Consider the following 22,707-nt stretch of genomic DNA (forward strand, 5'->3'; position numbering starts at 1 on the left):
GATGCCATGGGGTTTTGGGGACACAGGGACAGATCTGACAAAGGGTGCCCCCCCCACCATCCCTCCCACCAGCACCTGCCAGTGTCCCATGGGTGCTGGTCAGCAGCACTGCTCATCTGGGAGCCTCAGTGCACTCCCGCCCTTCTGCCTCTCCCCAGCTTCATTTTGGTAATGGTTAATGGAGGCCAGCTCAGACAAGGAGGATGGGGAGCAGGTTTAAAGGGCCAACAGTTGGAGTGGAGGGGGCTTTTGGGGTGGATATCCCCTGGGGAGACATCGAGAGGAGCTGGTAGAGCATGGGGGACAACACTGCCCCCCCGTGCCAGTTAGGTGTGGACATGGGATGGCATGGGGAGCTTAGACGGAAGCCTTGTTGTGGGCAGAAACATGGGCCCGTGTCCGGGCGGGGACAGTGGGGCGAGGGCAGCCGGGATGTAGCAGACGACGCCTGGCGGGTCGCGCCCGAGCGCCACGATAACGTCACCGGTGCCGCCCCGCGCTGCCGCTCCGTGTCCGCCAGGCGGCGCCACTGTGCCGGGCGCAGCTGAACCCGCAGTCACGTGACTCGGCGGCGGCACGTGCGCGGCGGTCCCGAGACTTCAACCTCCCCCGCCCGGGGCCGCCGCTACAGCGGGAGGATGCACAGAGGCGGTAGCGGGGCTGGTGGGCTCTGCTCGGCGGGAGTTCTGTCCGACCTGGGGTCCTCGGGAACCGGCTCCGGGCCGGTGCGGGGGTGCCGCTGTGTTGGGAACCGGCTGTAGCTGCACCGGGACCGGGCGGTTCGTCTTTTCGGGACGTATCCGGCCGCGGGGCGAACGCAGCCGGCGGGCGGAACCGCGGGCGGCACTGTCTCCCGGCCGCTTTAAGCAGCCCGGCGACCGGATTTTGTTTTCCCTCCTCCGGTTTCTTCTCCCCGGCTTTTGTCCGCAGCGGCTGCCAGGAGGACAAATCCCTCGGCCCGGCGCTAGCTCTGCCGCAGCCGGAGGAGCTGGAAGCGGTGACTGCGGGAGCTGCTGCTGGGGGAGCTGCTTTCCACTGGGGCTCAGCCCTTGGGCTGCCCCGGCGGGGTCGTGGGGCAGCTGTGAGTCCTTCGCAGAGCCGGGCTTGGACCGAAGCGCCTATTTTTCAGCTCCCGAGTGCTGCGGCGGGAGGGGAGGCTCATCCCGGCGCCGGGCCTGGAGCTCGGGCCCGAGGCGGCGAGCGCCGGGAGCCGCCGGCGGGGAGGACGTGCCCGGTAAGCACGTCCAAAGCTGGGAGGCTGTTAGGGGTGCAGGGACGGGGCCGGGCTGGGGGTGTGTCCGGGGAGGCCGGAGCGGGCGCTTGGGGCAGTCCGGCCCAGACCCGCTGGCACCGCTAAGGCTGTTGGGGGGCCCGGTTGTTTCTGCCCCAGCTCCGTCTGTGGGACTAGTCTGTGCTCCTGTTTGTGAGGATTTGCATTCGTTTTTTGATGGCTTGTGTGCCCGTGTTTTTTTGGGGTTTGCACCCTCGGTTTTTGGGTTTGTGCACCTGTGGTTTTTTTGGTTTTGCACCTCTTGTTTTTTGGTTTATGCCCCCGTTTTTGTTGGTTTTACACACGTGTTTTTTGGGTTTATGCACCTATTGTGTTTTGGTGTGTGCACCAGTTTATTTGTTGTGTACCCTTTTATGTGGTTTGTGCCCTCATTTGTTTCACATGAAGCTTGTAGGAAGCTCCAGTTTAGTTTTGGCTCCAGTTCTTCTCTGTACCAGCTTCACTACTCTCATTTCTTTTGGGTCCAGCTCATGGGCAGCTCCAGCCTGTGGATGCTTCAGGCTTGTTTAAGGCTCCAGTTCAAGGATGGTTCCAGCTCCTCTTAAGCTCTAGCTCCTTCTGGTTCCAGTTGTTATGCAGCTCTAGTTCTTTTCAGTTTGTGCTTATTCCAATGAGCCTGGCCATTGGCTAGATCATAAATCAATCACTGTCATAACTTCCATATGAACTGTCAAACATTGAATAAATAGGGCAACAAAGATGATTAAGGGAGTGGAGCATCTGCCTTATGAGGAAAGGCTGAGGGAGCTGGGGCTCTTTAGCTTGGAGGAGACTGAGGGGTGACCTCATTAATGTTTACTGTCACAAGGATGGAGCCAGGCTCTTCTCAGTGACAACCAGTGGTAGGACAAGGAGTAATGGGCTCAAACTGGAACACAAGAGGTTCCACTTAAATTTGAGAAGAAACTTCTCAGTGAGGGTATCATAACACTGGAACAGGCTGCCCAGGGAGGTTGTGGAGTCTCCTACTCTGGAGACATTCAAAACCCGCCTGGACACATTACTGTGTAATCTCATCTGGGTGTTCCTGCTCCGGCAGGGGGACTGGACTAGGTGATCTTTTGAGGTCCCTTCCAATCCCTAATATTCTGTGATTCTGTGAAATATGAACTAAATAATAACTAGTCCAGTAGTTGAACATTCTTTGAATAAAAAGGGGTGGAAATAACTTTTTATGCCAGAAACTAAGTCAAACACTTAATTCAGCCTGGTGCATGCCAGCATCCAAAGATTCAGTGGCCAGGCTGACCAGACCCCCCCACTCTGGAAGGGGTCCCCCTGCCTGCTGCCCACCCTGCTCCAGCCACCTGCTTCTGCCCACCTCCCTCCCCAACGCCCTCCCATCCCCTACCCAACTGGGCAACCTGGCCCCAGGGCTTGAGCCCAGGAACAGTGATTCGGTCTCTCTTCCTGAGCCGAAAGCCCAGTCCTTGAGCTCTGCTCCAGGCCCAGGAGCCCCTTTCTGAACCTCAACAACGCAGCACTTGGGCCCCGTTCTCAGGCCTAAGAAATGCCCAGCTCGCTTGGTGCTGCTTAACCCCAGCACCGGGACACGGGGCTCCAGTTCCACGAGCACCTATGGACCTCACAGCCCCCCACCGAACCCGCGTGTGGTGTCTGGCTGGGACGTGGGACGGGTCGGGCCCCATGTGCCCGCGGGCGGCTCGGGCGGGAACGGTGAGCACCGGGCTCCAGTCCTGCGGGCTCTATTCACCCCCTGCGCCCCCCGCTGCTGCTCCGTGGAGCCGCCCGGGCACCACCTGCACTTGCCCTCCCGCCTCCGCTCCCTCCTCCCCGAGAGCCCGGAGCTCCTGGCGAAGAGCCGGGCCAAGCCGGTCTCCCCGCCCGCGGGGCCACAGCCCCGCCCGGAGACCCAGCTCCGCCCACCCCTGCGCCGCAGAGAGAATGAGAGGAAACGGGGATGGCGGCCGCCGGGGGACTAAACTCCTCGCCCCGCCCCGCGCAGGCGCCCTGGGCCCCGCCCGGCGGGAGGAGGCACTCCTGGGGGGGGAGTTTGGGGAGCGCCGTGGTCAGAGGGGTTCGGCCCGTCGGCCGTGGGGTCCTAGCGCCCGCCCGCCCAGCACCGCCCCGGCCCCTGAGGGTAAACCCCGGCGGGGAGAGGGGGCACCGATCGGCCCCGTTGAGCCCGGCTCTCCGGCCCCCGCGGGTTTCTGTTTCTCCCCAAAATGAGAGCGAGTCCCCGCGGGCAGGGTGGGCCGGGCATCCCTCCCCGCGGAGTTCCGGGGCGTCCCTGCGCGGTTGTGCTCGGCGGGGGGTTCCGCTGTCCCCCGCTCCTTTCCGGGGGTCCTGGTGTCGGTCCGTTCCGGCGCTCCGGATAGCACAAAGTCGGAGCAGGCAGAGCCCCCCGGGGGTCCAAGGTGTCTCTCCTCACGGTTCCCGTACCAGCCATGGGGTCCGTCAGCTCCTCGGCTCTGCCTCAGCAAGGGGACACCAGGCGGTCCCCGCCAGCCTCATGGGACAGCCGGGGCCGGGCCGGATCCCCAAGCCAGTCCCGCAGCAGCGAGTTGCTGGGAGAGGATCCGGACGCCGCCCGTCCTGGCTCTGCGTCCCGGACGCCGCACGGTGGAGTAGGGGGCGGCAGCGCCCAGGGGACCCCCCGGCCCCGAACCACAGCATCTCCCCGAGTTCCACCATCTGCTCCTGGCCTCCTCGGTTCCCCCGCCGGGGACTCCCCCGGGACACCCGGGGCTCCGCTTCCTGCTGCTTTTTTGCCCTGTTTCCTCCAAAAAGGAGATTCTGCGGCCACTCCGCTCCTCGTTGTGTCCCTGGCTTTTTTTTTTTTTTTTAGACACTCTGACAGTTTCTCTGGCTGTGAAGTACAGGACAAACCTCGTGAACTCTCTAAAATACGTCTTAAAATAAAGTGACTAAAGTTGTCATTTAGAAGGAGAAAAAATACTGACCAGATGCCATCCCAGTATATGAACTGAGGAGGTGAAGTCACTGTGATTAAAATGGAGCGCTGATCTTCGAATTAACCCCGGTTCCTCCTCTCATGAGCCTGAGAACAGCCTGTGGCAAGCCCAGCAGAAATCTTTAGTGCTTCAGCCCTCAATAAGCCTTGCTAATTATTCTTCTTTCAAACCTAATGCAGATAACTGAGGCTGCCAGTCATATTTGGGTTTTTTCTTGTACTCGACCCCCTGGAAGCCCAATATTAAACACCCCCTCAAAGGTCCTCAGGACTTTCTGTTGTCTCTCAGCAGGGACCACTGAGAGCCCAGCGTGGAAAGGATCCTGCCATTTCCACCGCCAACATGAGACTAATATGACAGTTCCTCTTTTGCATGGAGTTGCATGTGAACATTGAAATGGGAGAGCTAGAAAGCAAGAATTAAAATCACCAAGGGCTCTTTCCTCCATTACCAACCAGCTGGGGGATGCTCTGCAGGGGAGGCTGGGGGCATCTGTTTGAACACCTCGGCCAAACTTAATTCATGAGGATCTCCTGAAAAAACAACGGAGCTGCCCTTGGCTGGTCCATCCACAGATGAGGAATGCCAGGTCAGCACCTCAGCACCATCCAGGTCCCTCGAAATGATGCTCAGTATTTCTATTCCCATAGGGTTTTGAAGTCTTCTTAATGTGCCTCTTACTTAGGAAGAAAAAGATGCAAACCGAGAAAGAACTGCCAGATTTCAGTTCTTAAGGCAGCATGGCAAATGTAACCTGGGTTGCATGACACCTGTACATGTAATAACCATTGCAAATGAAGAAGTTTAATTCTAGCAGCAGGTGGGTTACAGTATCCTCGAGCTTTATTTTTCGTCTTGCCTCTGATCCTTCCTAAACAAAAATGTTTCGGATAATTCTGTAGGTATCACACTAAGTGACACAATTAAAAGGCAAAAGGTAATTTAAAAGGTTCGGAAAGGTGGAGACACAGCAGAAGTGAGGTCTGCTTGAAGGGGACCAGGGCCGCAGAACCTAGAACCAGCCGTTCCTTGGAGCTTGGAGTTTTCACCCGAACAGAACTTTAATGGACATCAGTCACCTCTAAAAAGCTTTTTTTTTAACTGAGGGTTTCATCCCTTCTGCTCATTTCTGTGTCACCCCCAGCCTAGGACACCCCAAAAGCGATGGCTTATACTTCTCAGTCCTGCTTAAGAAAACAGGGCATCCCAAAGTCTGGTTTCGGAGGGGCACCCTTTACATGGACCTCTGCCATAAAATAATTATGTAGTGAAAACAGTATTTTTCCCTTTAAAAAACTTGAGGTGATTTTTCTCCTTATTTATGCTATTTTTGCTCCAGCAGCAAAGGCACTGAATTTATGTCACCACAAACCAACAGCACTTACTGCCACATGGGGGTGAGTGTGTCCATGTGGTTTTAAGCTTCATAAACAAGTCTGTGTGGTTTTAAGCTGCTACTCTATTTTTGTCCCTGGATGGGGAGAAGAGTAGCAATGCAGCTGCTGGGCTGCTGGCTGAGGATGCTGGAGGAAAAAAGACAGAAAAAAACCCTAAACCACTTAAGACACAAATATTATGATGAGGGCTGGCATACTCTACTCTGACACACTGTGCCACATGAGGTTAAGTACACCTGCATCGCGTTTGTGCAGATATCAGATGAACTACACAGGGTTTACAGGGCACGAGACAGTGGTACATATTCATTTTTTTGGTAAATCGAAAGTTTTCAGACAAAAAATCTAGAGGGTCATTTATGTCACCTAGAGGAAAAAAAAAAAAATTCTGTATTAAAGAAAATGCTTTTTGTGAAAAACCGTTTTCAGCACTTTCTTCATGCTCGTCTGTGAAGTGACTTTTCTCTTGTGATTTTCCATAATCCAGCTCATTGCAAGGAGAGAGGGACATCTACACAGATATTTGACTCTGCAAAGAGTCAAATAAGATGATAAAATTCATCACCATTGAAGCAAAACGCTGAAGATCACCGACTTAATCTGGCCTAGGAATAATTCACACCTGTATTTGCTATACACTTTGGAGGGAAGAGCAGTATGTCATAGAAGGTATTTGTGTTGTTTTGTTTTAATTAGAAGTGGAACACAGTAGTCAAAATCTCAGGTTCTGTGCTATAAGTTACTAAGCTGTTATTTTAACTTGAATTGTGTTGCCCATCTCAGTTGCATAAAATAGGAGAAATTCTTACCTGTATTGTCAAAGCATCTCCAGGCTTTTCTGGCTAATGCTTGAAAAAAAGGCATGGAAATCTTTGAATGAAAATTCTATAACACAAAAATTCAAGGTATCAGAATTAAAATGGAACAAGAGGAAAAGCAAATTTGTGTAAATAAACATTTTATCTAGTTTGCCATGGGGAGCAGGGAAGTTACCTAAAAATGAGCTTATAGGTTATTGGTGACTTCACGGAGATTCTTATTTATTACAATTCTCCAGAGAGGTGTCACCCCAAGGTGTCATCTCTATATGAGCTGATAGATGGACTTTTGAAATCTGTATCAGTCTGATAAAGAGTTACAGGAGCTTTTTTATTTCAGTTTGGGCTGTGAAGATACACCTTTGCTTTTCTCTGCAAAACTAGTCACTTAATTCCATCAGTGATTAATATTAGGCCCTCTCCCATCTGTGGCTGCAAAAATGATAATGCAGGTAATTGGGCCTGATCAGGGGTGGGGGGCGGATATGTGTGTGTATTTTCTGGTCTTTGTTTTACTTGGTGGTCTTTTCTGTTCTAAATTTCTTTGGTTCCGGCATTTAAAGGGGTAAGACTGTTGTGAGCTTTAAATCAATCCTTAGATTTTTTTTTTTAATAATTAATTTGCAAATCCATTAAGGGTATCATATGTTATTTGCTCTTCAGTGAGGGGCATTGTTAAGAATCATACTTTTAAAAAGAAGAAAAGAGAGCAGACTTTTCAGAATCCTCCAGCAAGCACAAAACCAGACAATGTTAATACTACTCTGCTTGTCTTAATACAAAGCCATTTTACCACTGTGTTTCAAACTAATCAAATGGGTATTTCCCCTCTTCCTCTGCTTTCCTACTTCCTTTATCTCTGGCCCTGGTAGATGCTGATAATAAGGAGAAAAGAGCTCCTGGATATTTCAGAATGTCGGTATTAACAAATACTCCCCAAGGAGTAAATTAGGGCCCCCTTTATACTCTCCAAACAATCTTTCAGTTATTGCTCATATTGTTGTTTTTCCTTGACATTTTCCACTTCTGCTATTTCAAATGTTTGCTTCAACACGGCTGCAATTACCTGCTAACCACACAACTTTTTTTTTGCACTATCTTTTTTTTATCAAAAGAAGGAGGCAGGTGGGCATGCGCTTGGCATTGGCCAATATCCAGGGAAAAAATTGTCTGAGAGTGAAGTGGAAGGTCACCATAAGAGCAATTCAGGCTGTGTTCAGAAGGTAACTTTGTCTCAGTCATTTTAAAGAATCTTTACCTGAATGCTATCCAAGCAGACTCTTATTTATGGTGCAAGGCTATATTAAAATATTAAATGCTCTTTTTCAGAGTTTTTCTGTTTCATTCAGGATATACTGGAAAGTTCTAATTAGAATGGAGGAAAAAAAAGAGATAATGAAAATAGGGCTGCATTCATCTCAGCTGCATCAAGCAAACGTTGAAAATCTAGAACAAGTATGATTGCCAGGGGGGAATATCTGCTGTTCAGCTTCACCAGAAGTGAAAATGCAGCAGTAACACGTAAGTGCTATATAAATAGAAACAGAAATAATAGAAATAGAAATAATAGAAATAGAAATAGAAATAGAAATAGAAATAGAAATAGAAATAGAAATAGAAATAGAAATAGAAATAGAAATAGAGGAGGTAAAAAATATGCCAGACTCTTCAAGTACAACCTTGTATGTGCTCAAGTTACCTGGCTGTAAAAAAAAAAAAAAAAAAAGTCAGTAAAACATTTCCTCTCAGTAACACAGGGATTGATGTATTCACGTTTGAGGTACTGAGGTACTTTGGTGGCGGATGATGTGTTGGTCCCCAAGAAATTCCCAGCAGGGATTCTCTAAATTAATCCCTTTGTATCCCTGATCCCAGTCAGACATTTTGGAGCTGAACTCCTCAGCTCTGGCGTGGCTGAAAGGAATGTGAGGAGCAGGATGGTGAGTCTCCTGGTGTCCCTGCATCAGGGTACAAGTCTGTCACCAACCAGGCACTGCCAGTGGCTCCCAGATCATGTTATAAAATCACAGAAAGACAGCAGCACTTTCCCTTCTGGGATTAACAGAGCTGCACCCAAATCATCATCCCATGTCTGAACCAGTCGTGCTGCTCCCCAGCTCCTCAGAAGGGTCATTCAAGAGCTGCTGTGTTCTCTAATGTGGGACACGCACCACGCTGTATAATTAGGGACTTGGGTAGGCATTTAAAAAGTTTTTTTTTTCATATAAGCCTGTTATAAGTGCCTCAAAGCCCATTGAATTAATAGACACTTGCCCCTGTAGCTCTGTGCCCTGTAACTGCAGCCACAGAGCTCTTTCCCACCCAGTGTTATGGTGGCACATCTCTATTTGTCACTTGTTATTTATGGATGAGAAGGTGACTTTGGGAGACATCAGATCTACTGTAATCAGCTGAAGCTCTTTGCCAGGTTCCTTCTTGCTGCACCACTTGATGGCACATGTGCATTAGCACACTGCAACAAGCCAGTCGTATCCAAAATTGTTCCACTTCATTTGTTTTGTACCATGAATTTACCTGTTTAATGGATTAAAGGAATCTAACACTGTAGTATTGTGTAGGAATAAGCAGGGCATACAAAATAATTATACCAAGGAAGCCCCGTAATTTATAATTTTCATTATTTTCTCCTCCTTTCAGTAAGCTGGGTAAGAAACTTCCCTTTGCCTTACTGAGCCTTTTGTTCCAGGGGCAGCAGATTTCCCTTGCAAGGTGTTTAAAAGGTGTTTAGATGAAGTTCTTAGGGATGTGGTTTAGTGCTAGAGTTACGTTAGGTTATGGTTGGACTTGATGATCCTGAATGATTCTACAATTCTATGAAATACCTCTGGAAAAGGCTGGGCATACACCTGGGAGCGGGATTGTACCTTCCACTTCGCACATCAGCTCGTTGGAGGCTGTAGCGCCATGGTCTTGCAACCGGCTGGATTCCACCTGCTGGTGAGAGGTGTTCTGCAGAGCTGCTGGAGAGAATGGCAAATGAAAATCACACTGCATCTGTTTCCTCTCTGAAACAGAGACTACTTTGCCAGTCTTTGGTAAACCACTTGTACCACACAGCTGCTGCATAGAGGACAAGGGCTGGCCTGCTAAGCTGCCTAGAGAGCAAAAGGAGATCGGTAGGTGCCAGGCATGGCAGCAGAAGGAGGAACTCTGCTCCAGTTGCCTGCTTGATCTCATCCCCAGAAGCTGCACTTTAAACAGCAAAATAATATTTAGCTATTTAGACATCAGTTGGATAGAGAGGATGCCCACGGATTGGGCTGCCGCAGCAGGTTTGCAGTGTGCTGCTTGGGGAAGGAGTACAATTCCTCAGTCCTCTTTGCTCCTGCAGTGCCAAGTTTCATTGAGGTACGACTGAACGGGTGTCATGGTCCATTCAGTGGTGGGCTCGTGATAGTTCGTTTGCTTTGATCTTGAAGCACAAAATAAAGGCAACCAAAATGCCAAGGGGTTATAATTCTATCAAGCAGTGTTACTTTATTATTTTCCCCGTAAAGTGGCACAAGATAGAGAAAGTGGAGAAAAAGGAAAGCAAAAGGGGGAAAGAGGGCTGGCTACCACCACAAGTCCAAAGGTGTTCCTATGGTCCCAGGTCCCGTAAGCAGCATCCTGCTGGTCCTCTGTTGTCATCTGTGATCCTTTGGAGAGGAGATCAAAATGATGTCCAGTCGGGAACCATCTTTTATGCTTCTTCACCCCTCCTCTCTCTCATGGATTGAGGCCAATCTCTGCCTTTGTTTTGCAATCCAGGCTTAACTGTGCAGGCCCAAAGAGTCCCCGCTTCGCTTGCCAGAACCCGTCTGCGCCTGCGCCACACTGCATTCAGGGGTCTCTTACTTGTCTGCTGGGTGACCTCAAGACCCTCCATGAGCCTCTGCACATGCTCTTCTTCATTGGCCTTAGTAACAGGGATGAGGTGGGGGCAAGTTTGGCTGAGGCAGCAGGTGAAATCCATCTTCTGGGTAGCAGCTATTGTTACCTGTAGCCCCAGGTCAGAGAGACCTGTACGACACAATACTTTTCTTCAGGCCTCTCTCCAAGTCCTTGTACAATTCTTTCAATCAGGGCATCTGTTCTCCTTTCTATCAGGACATCTGTTCTCCAAGTCCCTGATGGCAATGTTCAGGCAAATACTGTTCTTTGGATCGACTCTTACAGCAGCGAGCTGAAATTATTTAGAGATAGAGCATGATTCAGAAAAGGACAAGGAAGAAAGCAGTATGCCTGTTGGTGATCCCTGTAGAGGTTTACCAAACTGGGCTCTTTGTAAGGGAAAGCTAGCAGCCATTGATGTAAATTCATTGCTCTGCCTCCTTCTTTGGTCTGCTAGAGTTTGCCACAGGTAATGTTTCTTAAATTAATACATTATTTGAGAGAAAGCAGTAATGGATTAGAGCTAGAGTGATTTCTACTCCCACTTTACACATTGGTTTAAAGAGTCTTGCATTGAATGATGTTGGCAACGTTGTAGATGGTTGTTTCTTACACAGGTGTTAAGGCTGCAGTTACCTCATGCTATTTTGTGGAAGTAAAGCAAGCTGCAATACAGCTAGACCCAGCATCCATGTTATTGTTTTATCCATCAGCAGAAAAGCAACGGGAACTGTCCTCAAATCATCTTTTATTCTGGAGAACAGTAAAGATGGCTGCACAGCCAGGGTCCACTGTTTATGGGATGTTATTTGATTATTTGAATTTGATTTCTTCTATTTAAAGCACAAACCTGTGAAAAAGAAATCAAAGAAAATTTTATTTCAGAAGCACCTGAATGCAATATATTTAAATGAAAATATTTCCCTCACTTGGCAGCTGCTCCAGGGGACCATAATATTCTTGTTGCCAGCAACAAGGTCCACAAAGCAGTGAGGGAGCCCCCAGGGTGTCTGTCTCCTGGGCATTGTTGCAGTACATGCCATTTCAGCGCAGCTCAAAACTTCCAGTTCTTCCATCCCAGCTCTCTCATGTGAACACTGGAATATTTAAGAGCCCTGTGTCCAGCTCTGGTTCAGGGTTTTCAGGATATTGTTTCAGAGGCTGAAGCAGAGTGTGGTCAGGTTTTGCACCCTGAGTTTGTTAATTTATCACCCAGGAACACAGAAGAGTATCCAAGAAATCAAAATCTCAAAGTAACTGGACAAGACTGAAACGTTTCTGCATTACTTACTGCAGGCTTTAAAAAATTACTGAGATCAGAATATGCAGGCCACAAACTGGGAACATGTACACAGTCTTAGATATATCAGGCATAGGTTTTATCTTCCCTGAGATTTTATAAAACAAACCAGTTACCTCCAAACACACCACAGTAGCATTCTCTCCTCTGAATAATTCCAACTCATACCTAGCAGGATTGACTTTGATTTTAAAAGTAATTCTGAAGAATTATTTAATTTGGATTTTCCTTCGCAAGTGCCTAGGCTGCAGGTATCTGACGAAAATATTCCCAAGGCAGACGTTACTACTCACAGCTTTACTTCAAGAATAAATGGGTTTTGCTCTCTTACTGCTGGAACACCAAGGAATGGAGAAGACATATCAAAGCCAGAACAAAATAGCTATTCAGGAGGGAGACTAGAAAGTCCCTATTCTCCTTCTTTCAATTATCTCTTAACAGCAGCTCCTGCTAGGCAAAGTTTCAAGAGCAAAAGCACCAGGCCTGTGCAAAAATCAATTAGGGCAGTTCTGTGGAAATATGTGATCTAAATCCCCTAATCTTAATGGGAGGAGAAACTGTCATTCAAGCTATATATTGATCTATGGCTCTCATTATTTTGCTGTTGTTGGATCATTTACTCATGGTAGTTTTCTTTTGCAGAGACTGAATATGTTATTCCATGACAGTGCCATAGTGTGGCGCAGGGCTTGAAGCTGGGACTTCAGCCCTCGTTTGGAGAAACAGCGCTGCTGCTGACAGAGATCAACTGGTGGATTACTTGGCCTTTAAAAGTCTACACAGATGATGACAAACAGGAAGGCTACAGTTTTCCTGGTGTTAAACTTACCTTTGGGTGAGCACAAGGATTTGTGCAGTTGAGCGACAGGCAAGACTTGAGGAGCTGGAGAACAGCCTGGCCAAAGGTTTGTTTTTCAACCTGCTAAGTACCCTGGTATATTCACAGAAAAGCTTGTGCTAGCACAAGAAAGAAGCATGGAAATAAATGATCAAGGAGAAGGGCAGGACTGTGTCTTTTAATGGCTATGCTTGCTTAAGGAGGCTGAAATTGTCCTTTGAAGTTACAGCCAAAGGTCAGTCATCTGCAAAGGTTTTGAGTCACTGCATAGCCCAGCTTGATTTCATCTCCTTTAGAACATGCAGCTTAGGCTGCTAACGCTGTTAGGGAATTTTAAATTTGGATACTAGGTTCAAGAGGTAACCCTGAGTAAAGTTTGGGGCAAAACGATCAGACTGGCTGACATCACTGAACACTATTAGTTGTATTAAATTCTTTGTCAGCTTAACAATGCACAGAGAACCAGGATCCTTGCAAGGCTCATCTTTGCCAGCTAGTGCAACTGAAGTGGGAGCAGGCTGGTACACACTATGATTTGCTTTTGGCAACTGGCTCTTAAGGCCATGAAATCTTGACTCATTTTTCTTGCTGGAATGTGTTAGGAAAGGATTACAAGGATATTTCCTCATCGCTTGAGAAGGAACCGAAACATAGCCATTGGGCTGCTCAGATGTCAAGGACTTATTGATCTGGAGAGGACCTCCAGTCACTTGAAGTTACAACTGTCCATGCCAAACCATTTTTTCCTATACTGTTATTAAGCTCTATTTGAATACACTTCTGGTGGATTATCTTTATGCTTCCGTTGGAAGACTATTCTGGAAGCTCAGTCCCAGCACTGCACCTTCAAAATATCCAAGCAAAATGCATTTTTAACTAATTGTTATCTGTTTGTTCTGCTGCCAGTACAATCCAGTAGTTTAAACAGCATTCTCCTTTTGCAGTAATTGCCATTCTGCAACGTTCCTGAGGAAAAATCCTGCCCTATTCTAGCTTTCACTTTGTCAAGTAAATAAACTGCAATATTTCAGTTTTTTTCCTCCTAGATTGCCTGCAGGCATGTAAAACATCAGGCAAAAATACAGGGAAAACAGAAAGAAAATCTCAGTGCAGAGGAAGAGCAGTAGAAAGGGTTATTTCAAAAGAAGTAAGAGTGAAGGAGAAAAGGAAACAAAAATGTCTATAACCTGGGGCAGATTAGTACAAGGCAAAGTGCAGCTGACAAATTCAGGTAAACTTTCTAGCCTTGATTTCTGTGCATACACTTTTGTCTAAGTGTGTGAACTCATGTATTTGGGCTACCAGATCTGACACTGATACATGATAAAACTCTGAATTACTCAAATTCAAAACAAACTGGGGTACAAACTCAGGTCTTCCTTGGTTTTCTGCATATCATGCTTTTGCAGTTGCTGGTATGGTCTTGTATTCAGGCTATGCCTTCTCACACCTATGTAGTAGTTGGATCAACAAGAGTGAGTTACCTGGAGTGTTTGTAATTGCCTGAAAAACAGGAAAGAATGCAGGAAATCCTAGGCATTTTCCTTTTTTAATGTATTTTGATTAAGCAATAAAGGTTACAAAGGCTCTTTTAACCTTAAATGTCTGGAGGGAAAAAAAAGCTTACACTAAAAAAAAAAAAAAAAAGGAAAGAAAAAAAATCCTTACACATAGACTAAAACTACCTAAAATGCTTGAGCACATGAAAAGTAAGTAAATTAGCCTGTGTAAATAGATCAGTTTGACTAAGGGTCTTAAATTTCTGGTTTTAACACAGCAGTTAACTACCTCTTAAATAAATTATATTCACAGGCAAAAGTTATATCACAAATGTAAAACTAAAAATTACAATTCACATTTTGAACTCATAAAAGGAAAGAAAAATTGCATTTCAATGGCTTAGCCACCCTTTGTCAGATCTTTTATAGTTCTTCAAACAGCATCAATTTAACACCATTATATTCTGTAAATGTGCTAATTTCCTCTCCAGTTATTATGCAGAGTTCACAACCAAATGATTGGAATATGCCTCTCACATCCAGTGTTTTACTCCACCACAAAGCTGTTTGCTGGGTATAGATGAAAAAGTGTATATTTTGCTCACAGTATATATTGAGTTTTTGTAATTTTCCAGGAAACCCAGCAACTTGCTCTGTTTAACACACATTTAAATGTATGTCAGGCAGAGCAAAGAAAGCCATACCAGCCATTCTGCTTTTAGGAACAATTACAAAAGCTTTGAGCATCTGTAGACAGGGAGAGGATTCCTAACCTGAACTCTTGGTTGGAAGGAAACTGGCAATATGGAGAAAGCCAGGTAGATGCCAGCAAGCATTTCACGCTGATCAGCCTGAAAACAGAATTTGAATTTTATTTTAATTGTATTTGTCTGCTTATTCTTTTTATGTATTGAAATTTAGTAATAATATTCTAATTGCTATTTATTTTAGTAAAAAGAATGATAAAGCCTGCAGTAGGTGGATATTAAAAGAGGATATTAGGAGAATATGGAATAAAAAAATTGCTGTGGCTTAGGCAGATATTGGCCGTGTAAAGGAAATTAGAAAAAGGTCTTGTGGGGAAAAAAAAATGGAGAAATGGGACAGTCATATATAGAGAATGGGATTATATTCAGCGTAGTTTGCATCAGTTTTCAATGAAGATTGCAGCAGAAGCTACCTAGCCTATAGAAATAAATAGTTGAGCATTGAAACTAAATTTAAAAGGTGGTTTTAAAGGTTAAGAAAGACACAGGGAAACAGGTCCTACTCCATCTCAGAACTCTGGCTCAAGGTGTCAAATATTTTAATTTTTATTTTAAAGAAACACCAAACTGAGGTGCCATACATACCATGACCATCAAATAACAAATGCAACTTTTTTTGAGAAAGAATAAAAAATTAGGTGTGCAAACATAGCATCTTGACATCTGACCTCAGAATGCACAAAATTCTGAAACCTGACAGAGAAAAATAGAAACATTGTGCCGTGGTAGATGGCAGACTGAAGCAAAGTAACCTCTAGATCCATGAGGCATATGATTATTTTTTAAGGCAAGAAAGTAGAATAGTTTCCATCTACTTATACTGAAGCACAGTATTTTCTTTCATAACACCAGAAGAAAAATACTATTTAAACTCAGGGAGACAAGATTTAATAGGGAAAAAAAAACCAAAAACAAAACCAAAATGCTGCTCAAAGGCAGTGGGCAGTTGGGAGACAACCAGCTGGGAGAGGTAACAAGGAGCAGGTTTGAGGATGATCTCAGTGGACTTCTATGGTTGTGCAAATGAGCTTTTATCACATAGCCTAGCAATTATTGCTGTCTGATACTGCATCATATGGACTGTATTTGTCTATTCCAGGTACTCCTGTAGTGTGACTTGGAAAGTTCTGCATCTCCAGTAGCAATGCCATGACTGGCCCATGTGCATGGTCTTCAGGGAAACCACACAGCTCTGTAGGACTCACAAATGCCATACTAAGCTGCAAATCACTTAAGAAGCTCAGAGCCATTTTTTGAGCTCCATGGAGAAGCTGAGGAAGGCGAGCCACATCTATGTCAAGGCAAGTGAGACAGACATGACCTTAGAAGACAGCAGACCAGCACTGTCATCAGAACATTGAGTTGGGTGCATTGCGTGGTCCAAAACACAGCATTTGAAGAAGGCTGTGCCCGAGCTGCTCGGTCATTAGCATCTTTGTGTGACTGCTGCCCCTTAGCAAAACGAGACTTGGATCTCCCCAGATGTTGTCACTTTTTCCCACATTACGACAAAGCATGAGATTTCTACTAATACTTCTGCTTGCCTGAGCAAAGCTATCCTAGTGAATGGCAAATAAACAGATAGAACATAACAAAGAAAAGATTTTGTAAAACCATTAGCACTAAGCTTGAATTTTAAGAAATGTAAAAATGAGAAAAGGCAGACTATTAATTCCATCCAAATTACTGGCCTTATTTCTATTCTAACAGTCTATTTTAATTCCATGTAATCACAACATTGCCTGAATTAGCTCACTGAAATGTAATCTTCTTAGAGGTCCACAAGGTTGCATTTAATCTAGCTGATTATGCGAGCACATCTCTGAGTAGTTGGTTCTGTGTTGTTGCTGCTCCTAATGAATTGCCTGTGCTTCAAAATTCACCACATAAAAGTTATTACCTAGCTTATTCTGTCTTGTTCTGGTGCTCTGCACACACTAGTCATTTTTTTCTTTATTTGAAGTCTTACGTAAACATTCCATTGCTAACAAGCCATCAAAACAGTTTATTTCTTCACTCTCCCTCTCTTGATAACCTCCTTGGTGAAGAATGCCTGACTTGGTAGCTCCACAGCTCTCTTTGCAAAAGGAAATCACAGCTGCAAGACAGGCTTTGCAGTGGTTTCACTTTGCTTCAATACTGGATTAGTTCTTATATTACTCCCTATTAAGACAAGTAATTGTTTATCGAGAGCAGCTTTAATAGCAATGCTAAGGTTTTCACTCTGCTTTTGCCTGTATGTTGAAAGCCACTCAGCTGTGAAAGATTAAACTTCCACCTGGGGACTTGTGCCATGGGAAAAGGAGGTCACCGCTTGCAAATGGACAAAAAAGGCATTTTATGCAGCAATTGCTGGTTTGGTACAAGAGTTAAAAATCAGGACAGTGGAGCTATGGCTGGTCAGAAGAAAGGAAACGTGGAATGAACAAATAATTCTAGCCCGGTTGTAAGGAGGTTGCAACCTCCCTGAAGCCGCTGTAATTACACCAGGGCTGAATTGAGCTGTGCTGTCTTCAACGAAAAAAACTGTATCTAGGAAGAATAAAATGCATAAGTATTTGATATAGTCTTTTGAAAGTGCATTAGCTGAACAGTGACATCTTTAGCCATCCCACTCTCCAGCACCTAATGCCACAGAAAGCTAGAAAAGTGAGATATATTGATCTTTCTGCTGTCCTCCTCACTGTCTATTTTACTTTCTTTTATCAGGGAAAGAAACACTTTAACCTGCCCAGAAAAGGCTCAGCTTTGCAGGTCTCTGTGAGGGGGGATTAGTGGGGTGAATTTAGAGCTGTGCAGTAGAAATCAGAGATGTTAGTATACATTTTCCAGGTGTTTGGTCCCTGGGCGGCATTTGCTGTGGCAGTTCTAAAGCTGTTCCAGATACATCTGACAGGATGAAGAGTTTTAAAAGGTTAAATGACAGTTTGCAATCAATGGAAAGAGGAAAAGGGAAAGGACTGTGGTGAATGGGCTGATGTTGAACCTTAAAGTCCACCTCCAGCTACCGGTGTGAGATGGCCTAAGCTGCTCAGGTTTTCCTCACATCTCAGGGCAATTTTGCTCATAAAACACTTCCAGGGTGACACTTGGTGCACACTTTGTTCCCTTGGTAAAATGAGGCACTTCTTAGCAGCATTTAAACTGCCCAATAGTTGTGTGCCAAGATATACCAACACTTGTGACCACCAGGATGACTTGTACTTCTGTGCATGGAGGTTGTGTGGCATTAAAGTACATTTCAAGTGCTTTTTTCCGTCTATCAAGCTTGACCATGAAGCCAACGAGCCTTACAGCTGTTGCTAAAATGGTATGAACTTAGAAGTGGAACTCTATGACATAAAACTGCTTGAGGGCTTGTAATTATCTTGTCATTCAAACAGATGCCTAATACTAAAGAATGTGTAACAACTTCATAGGATCTGTGTGAGCTACCTCAGGATATTTTGACTTCTAGCTTATAGCTAGATGAGAATAAGCAGCAAAACCTGTTTTCCACCCTGTTTGTCTCACCCAGAGCTCCAGGACAAGGCCACATCATGCCATGAAAGCCTTTTTAAAATGGTAAGCATACGAAAGAGTTTTTTGATGCAAAAAGGGTGTGTGTTGCAATGTTGATACAGGTGTTTATAGTATACATGGGAGAAAGAGGCAGTTATGGGCATTTATTTAGCCTGCAACAGTAGGAAAGGATGCATGGTAAGAAAGTAATATCTGTTTTTCTTTGGTTGCTTCATATGAAATGTATTTGAGATGTTGTAATCAAGCTTCTTTAGAGGTTCTACCTTGTTTAAATTTTTGCTTTTGGCTTTGTATAGATACACAGTGAAAATCCTGTCTCCTTTTCCCATAACTGAGAAGGCTGTTAGAACGAATGCAGTGATACGATATTAGCTATAAAGTGCCTCTGAGATCACAGTCTCATGAAAACCTTATTGACTCAGAGATTCTCCCTGCCTTTGGGATGGCATTGGATGTGAGTGGACAGCACAGAGGTTGGGAGAGGGAGTTTCTGCTGTGCTCTTTACAGAGAAGCAGCAAGTGGACACAGTAATAACAGTAATAATCTAGCTGAGCAACAAATCTCAGAGTGAGTGAGGCTGGAAGGGACGTCTGGAGGTCATTTGGTCCAACCTTCCCGCTCAAGCAGGGCCACCTGGAGCAGGCTGCCTAGCACCATGCCCAGTTGGCTTTTGAGTATATCCAAGGATGGAGACTCCACAGCCTCTCTGGGCAGCTGTGCCAGTGTTCAGTCACTGTCACACTAAAATAAGCTATCAAACTTAGCTTTTACATACTGGGTCAGATGCTTAACTGGGACCATCCTTGCAGTCGATACAGTGTGCGGTCCACTCTTCTGTCCTGTGCTGAAAACTTACCTTACTCTCCCACGTAATTCAGAATCCTTTCAAGATGCTGAATCTGCCATTCCCCTTTGTCTTAGGGACTGCCCCTGGCTGACAATATAGATGGATGTTTTCAGAGTGGGAGAGCACTTAAATGTTTTTTCCCCTCTTCCTACATGTTTTTGAAAAGGCCCTGAAAATCATGACCCAATCTGTGTGGCACACGGTGGTGCCACCTGGGGAAATCAGCTGTCCAGACATTCAGCTTCATGCTAAGTTCCAAGAGTGCCACCAGCAAATCAAAATTACTACAGTTCATGACCATGCTGCAGCTCCCATATTCTCTTTCCAAGCATGTTCTACAGAGGCAGGAATGTATCTCTGGTCTGATTTATTGCCATATGACAGACCCACCAGGGAAGTGCATTTGCAGGGCACTGACGTCATAGAGGTATGCTCCGTACATGCCTCCTTTTGCCACGACTTTCCATCACGCTGTGCTGTGGTTCTCCAGACAAACAGCTTCATAAAGGAACTGGGGGAAGTCTGCTTGTGACAGACATACAGCTATAAGCACATCCCTCCACGTGGATTAAATGCCTGCATTTATTCATGGCTCCTTCCATTCTGATAAACATCAGAAACAGCTTAATTATGTTTTTCTCACAACTCAACTTGTGTTTATTAATCTTATCTACACTTATCTCCACATTACACCATAGAGACTTGCAGTCAGATTTTGAATTGTGCACCTTGTGCACAATGATTTCTGTCAACTATGACAGAGACAATTTCTATAAATTCTTGTTTTCACCAATCAACAGAAGGAAAACTGGTAGCTTAGAAAAATATACAAATCATCTGAGTAGAAGCGAAGCAGAGAGTGTAAAGTCTGACTGGCTGTGGGTTTTCAGATTTTCAGTTTCATACTAAACAGTAAAATAAGTCTGAAATTGAGTCGATTTAAGCAGTCTATATTTTGCTGTACAATAGGAAATTACTGAATAAAACATGTAGAACTATGTTGTTATGAAAGTGGGCTATTATGAAAAATGGCGTGTTCTAATATTGTCAGAATTATTTTCCTTGACTTGTCCTCTGACATAAAGTTTTGCCAAATCAATACGATTTCACTAAGTTCAGTTTCAAGGAAGGCACATTTTTAAAGGGAAATTAGGCTCCCTGATCACTGCCCAGCCAGCCCTGCCTGAACTGATGTTTTTTTTATGAGCTGAGCATGTCCATGGATTTTTTTTTTTCTAAGGTTTTAATAAAAACATGACCTGAGTCCTCTCTCCGGGACTGTATGAAGGGTTCAGCTCCAGCCCTGTAAATACTCCTATTTTTATATACTTGCAGTGTGATATGGACACGTGCCTCTCCTTTCTGCAAAAAACTCATCTCTAGGAACATTTTTAATAAATCGGGGAGAGATAAAATGAGAAGGTTTTTAGTGGAGCAGCCATTGAGTTAAAGATGCCCATCAATTCCGTATGGCTGTAATATCCTGGTGGGCTCATGATGCTCAAGGGCTGGCCTGGGTGTCACTGTGTAGAGTAGTATGGTTGTTAGTGAGACACCTATCTTGTGTCTCTAGATCACAGAGCCCATCTGGGACTCTGGGGACAGCTGCAAGTTTTGGAACTGATGCACTCAGAAAGAGTTGGGATACATTCAAGAGTGGAAACCCCCATATTTTCCAATGAAGTAATGAAAGCCCGGCTCAGTCACGTGTTTCCTGAGCCTTTATCAAAGCATGGCAATTCTAACAAGCCTCAGCAGCGGAAATATTTCTGGCTAAAAGTTGCCTGGGCAGTTCAAGTATAACATGATAGTTGTTTCCAGCATGGGCAGAGAACACCATGAATGTGCCCTGCAATAGCAGGGTCCCCAACAGAAAGTGAACTTTAAATAACAGGAAAAAAAAATGGGCAGGATCTGGCCTTTTCTGGGCTTTAAAAAACACACATGAACAAGGAAGAGAGAGGAGGTGAGGATTCTGCTGTATGCATGTTTTAAATATTGAACAAATTATATAGCTAACCATGGGAAATGAGTTTCTAAAAACATTTGCAGTAGAACTTGAGTTACTTAATGAAACCACTGTTCATCCACAAACAGCATATATGCTTAGGGTGCACCGCCAGCCTGACCTCCATAGAAGACTTGCACCCTTTTTATAACAGCATAACCTAAATGTCTTTGCTAAATGTGCAAGGGTGTGAGAGCACAGCTGGAGCCATTGCTTGCAGAGAGGTGTCATGCAGGTTTCTGCACAGATTTCATGTGTTGAACAGGTGCCTATTAGAAAACCCACAAGACAATTTCCTCTGAAAAAACACTGCAGTTAGAGGAATTCCCCTCCTTGGTCAGACCATTTTTCTCATCTGGTTGTCTGTTAGTCAGAGATGTGTTGTAGACAGAAACTAAAGGCTCTTATCCCCTACCCAGCATGAAGATGGATACTGTTGAAATTTTTGTGTGTTCTCAGCCTTTTCTGGAAGATCTTGGTGTGGGCTACAGATCTGCTTTGCATTTTTGTTGCCCCAAAGATGTTTCTAAACAGCTTAAAGCATAGTTTCTGATTTCAATTATGTTCACTTTTCCTGACCTGATTCACAGGATTACAAGCTTGCTAGAAGACCAGTGGTACCCAACAAGAGTGAACCAGATGTAACCCATGTCTGTATTAAAGTGGTACTAGCTGGACTGAGGACCCTGAGAAACTCAAAGCCAAAATGCCTGAAAGGCTACAAATGATCAGTTATTAGAGTTGAAGCTATTTTTGAATAGGGTTTTGGGGTTTTGTTTGGTTTTGGTTCAGTTTCTTTTTTTTTTTTTTTGATCAGGGCAGTGGATATTGGGGTGGGGCGGGATTTTTTTTAAGTTCGTAGGTCACAGTATCCAGCAAAAAAACAGGCACACAGTTTGTAGCCATGCAAATGCCCCAGTGGTGAGGCAAAATCTGTATCTGAGTCATATTTTGATAATAATTGTGTAAAATTACATAGACTGGGAACTGTAGCAGCAATTTCCTGAAAATTTGACACAGTAAAGGGTGTAAGTCAGATGAAGACCTTCTCCTACCTTTCCCTTGAAAACTTATATTTGAAAAATATGCATCTATAATCCTGTACATGCTGCTGTTACAAACTATGTGCAATGTTAATCAATTTCTGTTAACTGACAGTGTGTGATGTGTCACATCCACCACAGAGTACTGCCAGTGCAGTGGCATTGGGTTGGTAGTAGCCTAAATAAGCAGGTACTTTACACAGAAAGAGCTTTCTCCATCCCTTTAAGATTACTTTTTTGAGACAATGTCTTGAGGACACACTCTTGAGATGGCTATGTTTCCTAATGAAGTCGTAGCTCACTGGTTTTCACTCTCCTAGGTCCGTACATAGCATATTTCTTTGTGTTTGAGGAATCCAGAGAGAAAACTGGCCTTTGTCAGGAAGCCAATAGACAATTTAAGTGCACCCCAAGCAATATTGTGACCCTGACTTCTGCTTCATCTCAGAGCCATCTGCCCAAGCCTCTGTGTTTGGCAAGCTGTCATGAGTGTCCAGGCTCTCCAGGTAATTCCAAACTTTGGTTGATATGGTGCCACTGGGGAGA

General features: G+C 45.0%; 1 protein-coding gene across 1 annotated transcript; it reads left to right on the forward strand.

The window, feature by feature from the left end:
• Nucleotides 1–296: 296 nt before the first annotated feature.
• LOC139827954 (uncharacterized) lies at nt 297–20,138 on the forward strand. Its single transcript, XM_071808362.1, has 8 exons — nt 297–509; nt 656–1,234; nt 4,516–5,047; nt 6,112–6,293; nt 7,558–7,665; nt 7,772–7,963; nt 12,279–12,541; nt 15,840–20,138. The coding sequence occupies exons 1-3, from the start codon at nt 297–299 to the stop codon at nt 4,582–4,584; spliced, it is 861 nt and encodes a 286-aa protein (XP_071664463.1). The 3' UTR covers nt 4,585–5,047; nt 6,112–6,293; nt 7,558–7,665; nt 7,772–7,963; nt 12,279–12,541; nt 15,840–20,138.
• The last annotated feature ends 2,569 nt before the right edge of the window (nt 20,139–22,707 follow it).

This window comes from Patagioenas fasciata, chromosome 4 (assembly GCF_037038585.1).
Source record: "Patagioenas fasciata isolate bPatFas1 chromosome 4, bPatFas1.hap1, whole genome shotgun sequence".
Classification (NCBI taxonomy): domain Eukaryota; kingdom Metazoa; phylum Chordata; class Aves; order Columbiformes; family Columbidae; genus Patagioenas; species Patagioenas fasciata.

Bases quoted from the DNA above. Each gene is read 5' to 3' on its own strand.
- LOC139827954 (XM_071808362.1), top strand. From the start codon at position 297: ATGGGGGACAACACTGCCCCCCCGTGCCAGTTAGGTGTGGACATGGGA. The intron at 510-655 runs GTGTCCGCCAGG...CAGAGGCGGTAG, and splicing joins CCGCCCCGCGCTGCCGCTCC to CGGGGCTGGTGGGCTCTGCT. The intron at 1,235-4,515 runs GTAAGCACGTCC...GTTGTCTCTCAG, and splicing joins CGGCGGGGAGGACGTGCCCG to CAGGGACCACTGAGAGCCCA.